This window comes from Nerophis ophidion, linkage group LG04 (genome assembly GCF_033978795.1).
Source record: "Nerophis ophidion isolate RoL-2023_Sa linkage group LG04, RoL_Noph_v1.0, whole genome shotgun sequence".
NCBI classification, from domain to species: Eukaryota; Metazoa; Chordata; class Actinopteri; order Syngnathiformes; family Syngnathidae; genus Nerophis; species Nerophis ophidion.
In genome coordinates this window covers 85,523,514-85,533,593 of record NC_084614.1, presented here as the reverse complement: position 1 = coordinate 85,533,593, position 10,080 = coordinate 85,523,514, and the positions used below count along the sequence as shown (strand labels likewise).

Genomic DNA, 10,080 nt, shown 5'->3' with positions numbered 1-10,080 from the left:
CGTGCACTCTCCTACATTAGTCATGACCCCTGGTTCCACCACCTGCACTCTCCTACATTAGTCATGACCCCTGGTTCCACCACCTGCACTCTCCTACATTAGTCATGACCCCTGGTTCCACCACGTGCACTCTCCTACATTAGTCATGACCCCTGGTTCCACCACCTGCACTCTCCTACATTAGTCATGACCCCTGGTTCCACCACCTGCACTCTCCTACATTAGTCATGACCCCTGGTTCCACTCTCCTACATTAGTCATGACCCCTGGTTCCACCACGTGCACTCTCCTACATTAGTCATGACCCCTGGTTCCACCACGTGCACTCTCCTACATTAGTCATGACCCCTGGTTCCACCACGTGCACTCTCCTACATTAGTCATGACCCCTGGTTCCACTCTCCTACATTAGTCATGACCCCTGGTTCCACCACCTGCACTCTCCTACATTAGTCATGACCCCTGGTTCCACCACCTGCACACACCTACATTAGTCATGACCCCTGGTTCCACCACCTGCACTCTCCTACATTAGTCATGACCCCTGGTTCCACCACGTGCACTCTCCTATATTAGTCATGACCCCTGGTTCCACCACCTGCACTCTCCTACATTAGTCATGACCCCTGGTTCCACCACGTGCACTCTCCTACATTAGTCATGACCCCTGGTTCCACTCTCCTACATTAGTCATGACCCCTGGTTCCACCACCTGCACTCTCCTACATTAGTCATGACCCCTGGTTCCACCACCTGCACACACCTACATTAGTCATGACCCCTGGTTCCACCACCTGCACTCTCCTACATTAGTCATGACCCCTGGTTCCACCACGTGCACTCTCCTACATTAGTCATGACCCCTGGTTCCACCACCTGCACACACCTACATTAGTCATGACCCCTGGTTCCACCACCTGCACTCTCCTACATTAGTCATGACCCCTGGTTCCACCACGTGCACTCTCCTACATTAGTCATGACCCCTGGTTCCACCACCTGCACTCTCCTACATTAGTCATGACCCCTGGTTCCACTCTCCTACATTAGTCATGACCCCTGGTTCCACCACGTGCACTCTCCTACATTAGTCATGACCCCTGGTTCCACCACCTGCACTCTCCTACATTAGTCATGACCCCTGGTTCCACTCTCCTACATTAGTCATGACCCCTGGTTCCACCACCTGCACTCGCCTACATTAGTCATGACCCCTGGTTCCACCACCTGCACTCGCCTACATTAGTCATGACCCCTGGTTCCACCACCTGCACTCTCCTACATTAGTCATGACCCCTGGTTCCACCACCTGCACTCTCCTACATTAGTCATGACCCCTGGTTCCACTCTCCTACATTAGTCATGACCCCTGGTTCCACCACGTGCACTCTCCTACATTAGTCATGACCCCTGGTTCCACCACGTGCACTCTCCTACATTAGTCATGACCCCTGGTTCCACCACGTGCACTCTCCTACATTAGTCATGACCCCTGGTTCCACTCTCCTACATTAGTCATGACCCCTGGTTCCACCACCTGCACTCTCCTACATTAGTCATGACCCCTGGTTCCACCACCTGCACTCTCCTACATTAGTCATGACCCCTGGTTCCACCACGTGCACTCTCCTACATTAGTCATGACCCCTGGTTCCACCACCTGCACTCTCCTACATTAGTCATGACCCCTGGTTCCACCACGTGCACTCTCCTACATTAGTCATGACCCCTGGTTCCACTCTCCTACATTAGTCATGACCCCTGGTTCCACCACCTGCACTCTCCTACATTAGTCATGACCCCTGGTTCCACCACCTGCACACACCTACATTAGTCATGACCCCTGGTTCCACCACCTGCACTCTCCTACATTAGTCATGACCCCTGGTTCCACCACGTGCACTCTCCTACATTAGTCATGACCCCTGGTTCCACCACCTGCACTCTCCTACATTAGTCATGACCCCTGGTTCCACCACGTGCACTCTCCTACATTAGTCATGACCCCTGGTTCCACTCTCCTACATTAGTCATGACCCCTGGTTCCACCACGTGCACTCTCCTACATTAGTCATGACCCCTGGTTCCACTCTCCTACATTAGTCATGACCCCTGGTTCCACCACGTGCACTCTCCTACATTAGTCATGACCCCTGGTTCCACCACCTGCACTCTCCTACATTAGTCATGACCCCTGGTTCCACTCTCCTACATTAGTCATGACCCCTGGTTCCACCACCTGCACTCGCCTACATTAGTCATGACCCCTGGTTCCACCACCTGCACTCGCCTACATTAGTCATGACCCCTGGTTCCACCACCTGCACTCGCCTACATTAGTCATGACCCCTGGTTCCACCACCTGCACTCTCCTACATTAGTCATGACCCCTGGTTCCACCACCTGCACTCTCCTACATTAGTCATGACCCCTGGTTCCACCACCTGCACTCTCCTACATTAGTCATGACCCCTGGTTCCACCACCTGCACTCTCCTACATGAGTCATGACCCCTGGTTCCACCACCTGCACTCTCCTACATTAGTCATGACCCCTGGTTCCACCACCTGCACTCTCCTACATTAGTCATGACCCCTGGTTCCACCACCTGCACTCTCCTACATTAGTCATGACCCCTGGTTCCACCACCTGCACTCTCCTACATTAGTCATGACCCCTGGTTCCACCACCTGCACTCTCCTACATGAGTCATGACCCCTGGTTCCACCACCTGCACTCTCCTACATTAGTCATGACCCCTGGTTCCACCACCTGCACTCTCCTACATGAGTCATGACCCCTGGTTCCACCACCTGCACTCGCCTACATTAGTCATGACCCCTGGTTCCACCACGTGCACTCGCCTACATTAGTCATGACCCCTGGTCCAAGTCCACTTTGGAACCTTCTAGAAGCAGAAATACTGAGGAGGGAACTCCATGTCCTCATAACCTGAAGTACTCATGTCTTCTTTTTTCATGCATTCATGTCTTCTTGTCCTCATAACCTCATGCCTTATTTTTGTCATGCATTGTATTCATGTTGTCATGTCATAAATTATGTGTTAATGTCTTCATCTTTTTATGTTCTCATGTCTTCATTTCGTCATGTAACAATGTCTTCATCCTCTCATGCCCTTGTGTCCTCATGCCTTTGTTTCTTCATGTAATAAGATCTTCATTTCTTCATGCTCATGATCTCATGTCTTCGTATTTTCATGTGTTAATGTCTTCATGTTCTCATGCCCTCATGTTTTATGTATTAATGTCCTCATCATCTAATGCTCTCATGTTCTCATGTCTTTGTTTCTTCATGTATCAATGTCATCATCTTCTCATGCCTTCAAGTTTTCATGTCCCATGTCTTTGTTTCTTCATCTTTTAATGTTTTCATCTCCTCATGCCCTCATGTCTTAATTTCTTCATGTATTTGTCTCCATGTACTCATGCCCTCATGTCCTCGTTTCTTCATGTATTAATGTCTTCACCTTCTCAGGCCCTCATGTTCTCATGTCTTTGTGTTAATGTCTTCATCTCCTCATTCCCTCACGTTCTCATGTCCCCGTGTTTTCGTTTCTTCATGTGTTAGTCTTCATCTTCTCATGCCCTCATGTTCTCATGTCCCTGTGTCTTGTTTTCTTCATGTATTAATGTCTTCATCTTCTCATGCCCTCATGTCCTCATTTCTTCATGTATTAATGTCTTCACCTTCTCAGGCCCTCATGTTCTCATGTCTTTATGTGTTAATGTCTTCATCTCCTCATTCCCTCAAGTTCTCATGTCACCGTGTTTTCGTTTCTTCATCTTCTCATGCCCTCATGTTCTCATGTCCTTGTGTCTTGTTTTCTTCATGTATTAATGTATTCATCTTCTCATGCCCTCATGTCTTCATTTCTTTATTTATTCGTCTTCATCTTCTCATTTCCTCATGTCTTCATTTCTTCATGTATTTCTCTCCATGTACTCATGCCCTTATGTCCTCATTTCTTCATGTATTATTCTCCATGTACTCATGTCCTCATTTCTTCATGTATTAATGTCTTCACCTTCTCAGGCCCTCATGTTCTTACGTCTTTATTTTTTCAATGTCTTCATCTCCTCATGCCCTCATGTTCTCATGTCCCCGTGTCTTCGTTTCTTCATGTGTTAGTCTTCATCTTCTCATGCCCTCATGTTCTCATGTCCCTGTGTCTTTGTTTCTTCATGTATTAATGTCTTCATCTCCTCATGCCCTCATTTCTTCATTTATTCATCTTCATCTTCTCATTCCCTCCTGTCTTCATGAATTTTTCTCCATGTTCTCATGTCCTCATGGCCTCGTGTCTTTGTTTCTTCATGTGTTAGTCTTCATCTTCTCATGCCCTCATGTTCTCATGTCCCTGTGTCTTCGTTTCATCATGTATTAATGTCTTCATCTCCTCATGCCCTCATTTCTTCATTTATTCGTCTTCATCTTCTCATTCCTTCCTGTCTTCATGAATTTGTCTCCTTGTTCTCATGCCTTCATGTTCTCATGTCTTTGTGTATTAATGTCTTCATCTTCTCATGTTGTCATGTCCTAATTTCTTCATTTAATAATGTCTTCCTCTTCTTATGCCCTCATGTTCTCATGCCCTAATTTCTTCATGTAATAATGTCTTCATCTTTGCATGCCCTCAAGTTCTCATATACTCATGTCTTCATGTATTAATGCATTTATGTTCTCATGCCCTCATGGTCTCATGTTGTCTTTATTTCTTCCATGTATTAATGTCTTCATGTCCTCATAGTCTCATGTCCTTGAGTCTTCATTTCTTCATGTATTAATGTCTTCATGTTCTCATGCCCTCATAGTCTCATGTTCTCAAGTACAGATGTCTTAATTTTTTCATGTATTAATGTCTTCATGTTCTCATGCCCTCATGGTCTCATGTCTTCATTTCTCGAAGTATTAATGTCTTCACCTTCTCATGCCCTCATAGTTTCATGTTCTCAAGCACTGATGTCTTCATTTGTTCATGTATTCATTTTTCCATGTTCTCTTCCCCTCATGGTGTCATGTTCTCAAGCACTCGTCCTAATTTTTTCATGTACTAATGTTTTCATGTTCTCTTGCCCTCATGGTCTCATGTCGTCATTTCTTGATGTATTAATGTCGTCACCTTCTCATGCCCTCATAGTCCCATGTTCTCAAGCACTCGTCTTAATTTTTTCATGTACTAATGTTTTCATGTTCTCTTGCCCTCATGGTCTCATGTCGTCATTTCTTGATGTATTAATGTCGTCACCTTCTCATGCCCTCATAGTCCCATGTTCTCAAGCACTCATGTCTTAATTTTTTCATGTATTAATGTTTTCAGGTTCTCTTGTCCTCATGGTCGCATGTCGTCATTTCTTGATGTGTTAATGTCTTCATCTTCTCATGCCCTCATAGTCTCATGTTCTCAAGTACTCATGTTTTAATTTCTTCATGTATTAATGTTTTCAGGTTCTCTTGCCCTCATGGTCTCATGTCTTCATTTCTCGATGAATTAATGTTTTCACCTTCTCATGCCCTCATAGTTTCATGTTCTCAAGTTTCATGTATTCATTTTTTCATGTTCTCTTCCCCTCATGGTGTCATGTCTTCATTTCTTGATGTATTAATGTGTTCATCTTTTCATGGCTTCATAGTCTCATGTTCTCAAGTACGCATCTCTTAATTTTTTCATGTATTAATGTCTTCATGTTCTCATACCCTCATGGTCTCATGTCTTCATTTCTCGAAGTATTAATGTCTTCACCTTCTCATGCCCTCATAGTTTCATGTTCTCAAGCACTGATGTCTTCATTTGTTCGTGTATTCATTTTTTCATGTTCTCTTCCCTTCATGGTGTCATGTTCTCAAGCACTCATGTCTTAATTTTTTCATGTATTAATGTTTTCAGGTTCTCTTGCCCTCATGGTCTCATGTCGTCATTTCTTGATGTATTAATGTCTTCATCTTCTCATGCCCTCATAGTCTCATGTTCTCAAATACTCATGTCTAAATTTTTTCATGTATTAATGTCTTCATGTTCTCATGCCCTCATTGTCTCATGTCTTCATTTCTCGAAGTATTAATGTCTTCACCTTCTCATGCCCTCATAGTTTCAGGTTCTCAAGCACTGATGTCTTAATTTGTTCATGTATTAATGTTTTCATGTTCTCTTGCCCTCATGGTCTCATGTCTTCATTTATTGATGTGTTAATGTCTTCATCTTCTCATGCGCTCATAGTCTCATGTACTCAAGTACTCATGTCATAATTTCTTCCTCTATTAATGTCTTCATGTTCTCATGCCTTAGTGGTCTCATGTACTCATGTCTTCATTTTAAGTATTGAAGTACTCATTCCTTCATGTCTTGATTTCTTCATGTTTTCATGTCCTCGTGTCTCTTTGCTTGTTTCATCTTTTCTCTTTGACAGGGAAAGTGTTGAGGTCGACGCCAAGGCCCCGCCTCCCACCCTCCAAGGGGACTCCTCCCAGCCGGACCACAAGGCGCCACCAAAGACTGCAGGGGAGGGGGACAACCCGTGGAGGATGGGGGAGGGGACAGCAAAGGGGGCGGGACCTCGGAGGAAGGAGGAAGAGGAGGAGTCAGTAGGGTGAGTGTGTGACTTGTGTCACAGGAAATTACCAAAGATTCTAAAGTGTTCTTTACCCGGCAGACCTGCTGTCCGCCATGGCGACCATGATGAAAGTGGCGCCGACATGAAGATGGCGGAGACTCACCATGACACCAAAATGGCCACCATTTCCGAAGAAGAAGAAGAAAGTCCTAACATCTGCCCTGTGGAGGAGGAGGAGCGGCTCCTATTGGCTAAAATCCACGTGATGACCTTTGATACGTCCCCGGTCACCAGGAAGCGCCTCGTTCCTGCCCCAGGAGAGATCCACCATGACGTCCTGGAGGCGGTGTCCGACATCCCGGCGAATGGCGGGGAGTCGCCAAAGCGGAGGCGAGAAGAGGACGCGTAAGTGGCCTATAAGTAGCTGCGCCAGGTGTGACGATCAGCAGCCAAGACTTCCAGTGCGGAAGGTTGGACAGGAGGGTTTTTATGTGGTCCTCATAGCGTTTCCGCTGACCCCCAGGAGACCTACAGCCTTCCTGGAGTTGGCTTTAGAAGATCTGTCGGGGGAGCCTCTGGGCGGAGATGTGGATTACATGCCCCACCCAGCGCAGATGTCTTTGCGCAAGGAACACTTGGACGCTGGGTGTTTGGGTTCGGTCATAGATATCCACATGTGGGACCCTGTCCTCCCAGGTCAGACCCGGAATTCGTTGCAGGCAGCGGATGTGGTATCTCTCCAGGAGTCTGACGTGGCTTTTGTTAAGGGGTCCAGGCTTCCGAGCCGAATAACAGTTGCGACAGGTGCGGCGATCAGCAGCCAAGACTTCCAGTGCGGAAGGCTGGACAGGAGGGTTTTTATGTGGTCGTTGTAGCATTTCCGCTGATCCCCAGGAGACCTACAGCCTTCCTGGAGTTGGCCGTAGAGGATCTGTTGGGGGAGCCTCTGGGCGGGAATGCGGATTACATGCCCCACCCAGCGCAGATGTCTTTGCGCAAGGAACACTTGGATGCTGGGTGTCTGGGTCCTGTCATAGATATCCACATGTGGGACCCTGCCCTCCCAGGTCAGACCCAGAATCCTTTGCAGGCAGCGCATGTGGTATCTCTCCAGGAGTCTGACGTGCCTTTTGTTAAGGGGTTCAGGCTTCCGAGCCGTATAGCAGTTGCGACAGGTGCGCCGATCAGCAGCCAAGACTTCCATTGCGGAAGGCTGGACAGGAGGGTTCTTATGTGGTCCTTGTAGGGTTTCCGCTGACCCCCAGGAGACCTACAGCCTTCCTGGAGTTGGCCGTAGAGGATCTGTCATGGGAGCCTTTAGGTGGGCATGCGGATTACATGCCCCACCCAGCGCAGATGTGTTTGCGCAAGGAACACTTGGATGCTGGGTGTTTGGGTTCGGTCATAGATATCCACATGTGGGGCCCTGTCCTCCCAGGTCAGACCCAGAATCCGTTGCAGGCAGCGGATGTGGTATCTCTCCAGGAGTCTGACGTGCCTTTTGTTAAGAGGTCCAGGCTTCCGAGCCGTATAGCAGTTGCGACAGGTGCGGCGATCAGCATCCAAGACTTCCAGTGCGGAAGGCTGGACAGGAGGGTTCTTCTGTGGTCCTTGTAGGGTTTCCGCTGACCCCCAGGAGACCTACACCCTTCCTGGAGTTGGCCGTAGAGGATCTGTCTGGGGAGCCTCTGGGCGGACATCCGGATTACATGCCCCACCCAGCGCAGATGTCTTTGCGCAAGGAACACTTGGATGCTGGGTGTTTGGATCCGGTCATAGATATCCACATGTGGGACCCTGTCCTCCCAGGTCAGACCCAGAATCCGTTGCAGGCAGCGGAACTGGTATCTCTCCAGGAGTCTGACGTGCCTTTTGTTAAGGGGTCCAGGCTTCCGAGTCGTATAGCATTGTGGACAGACAAACTGCTTTGTAAACAACTGCTCTGGTGGAAACTCAGGTTTCTGTTCAGGAAGGCCCTGGTTTTGAACCTACCGAAGGCAGCAGACGCTAACCCAACGCGGACCTGGTTGTCGTTATCCATGTTAAAGGTGGGGGTCCAGAGGCTTCCGAGATATGTGGAACGATGGTGAACTGCTGACAACCAATGTTGACTGGTGTTGCACATGATCTGTTTTTTAAATGTTGACCTTGAGTTCTAGGGCACTGTACGTGGATGAGAACACGTTAAGTGCATGTTGCAGAGAGTCCGGCGTGTGGTCAAGGAGAGCACAATCGTCAGCATACTGAAGTTCTAGGATCTGTTGTTTTGTAATTTTAGTGAAAGCCTGGAGGCGCCGGATGTTGCAGAGACTGCCGTCCAGCCGGACCTGTATGTGGATGCCATCTGTGGTTCGCAGAGCTGTGTGTGAGAGGAAAGTGACTGCTGAGAGAAAGAGGTTGAATACGACAGGGGCTAGGACACACCCCTGCCTGACCCTGTCTTTCACATTAAACGAGGGGGGTTACAGGCCTCCAATGCGGACACAGGCTCCCATTCCATCAGGTAGTTGTCTCAGGATGTTGAGGAACTCCGGCTGAATCCCCTGCCTTCTTAGTAAGTCCCAGAGGAGTTTCCGGTTTGGGGTGTCAAAGGCCTTGGACAGGTCGATGAAAGCGATGTACGGATCTTGGTGGTGGTGTCACTTTTCTTGTACCTGCCTGGCTACAAAGATCTTGTCACTAGTACTGCGATCACTTCTGAATCCACGCTGGGATTCAGGCTGGATGTTCTCAGAGATGTGAGTCACTAAGCGGGGAGAGCGTGACCCGGGCAAGAACTTTCCCAACAAACAAGAGCAGAGAAATTCTTCTGCTGTTTCCACTGTCGGCTTTGTCACCTTTCCTCTTAAAGATGGTTATTTTAGCAGCATCCTCGCCATTTCTGGGGGATGGCTTCAGAGGACTAGATGGAGTCAATCAGTTGCTGGAGCCTACGGGTGAGGAGATAGCCACCAAGCTTCAGCACCTCAGCTGGGATGCCGTCAGAGCCTGGGCTTTTGTTGTTTTTTTAGGCCCTTGACGGCTTTTCGGACTTCAGCAAAGGGAGGCGGGGAGTGCAGGTGGTGGACAGGGGGACTGGTTGGGAAATTGGTGAAAATGTCCTGGTCAGAGGGATTTTCGGAGTTAAGGAGAGTTTTGAAAAGTTCAGCCCATCTATTTAGGATCTGGGGACCATATATGGATTTGAATCCATGGGAATTAGTGGTGTCAGCATAGAGTTGGATCTCGCTGGCTTTCTTGATCCACTAGTCATTTTCCATGGCTCTGAGAGTACGCTGGACTTCGGCTCTGACGGAGGAGAGTCGAGTCTTTAGTGTGATGGATTATGGGTTGGCCGGGTGAGCAGCATGGGCTTTGTGTTTTGCCTGGAGTAGTTTATGGACATTGTTGTCAAACCAGTCCCAATGTTTACGCCTGGTGTACCCAAGGGATTCCTCTGCTGCCTGATGGATGGCAGTCCTTAGGGTGTTCCAGCAGGTGTTGATGTCAGGGTCCAGGTGGGTATCAGGGA

At 48.2% G+C, this 10,080-nt stretch overlaps 1 protein-coding gene across 5 annotated transcripts in view; it reads left to right on the top strand.

Moving 5' to 3' along the window:
- Window positions 1–10,080, top strand: part of LOC133552103 (EH domain-binding protein 1-like protein 1) — a 68,823-nt gene that overhangs the window by 24,933 nt on the left and 33,810 nt on the right. For all 5 annotated transcript variants that reach the window (XM_061899433.1, XM_061899432.1, XM_061899434.1 and 2 more), the window contains 2 exons: window positions 6,426–6,605; window positions 6,669–6,974. In XM_061899433.1, the coding sequence (XP_061755417.1) occupies window positions 6,426–6,605; window positions 6,669–6,974 (486 nt within the window). The remainder of the gene's footprint in view (window positions 1–6,425; window positions 6,606–6,668; window positions 6,975–10,080) is intronic.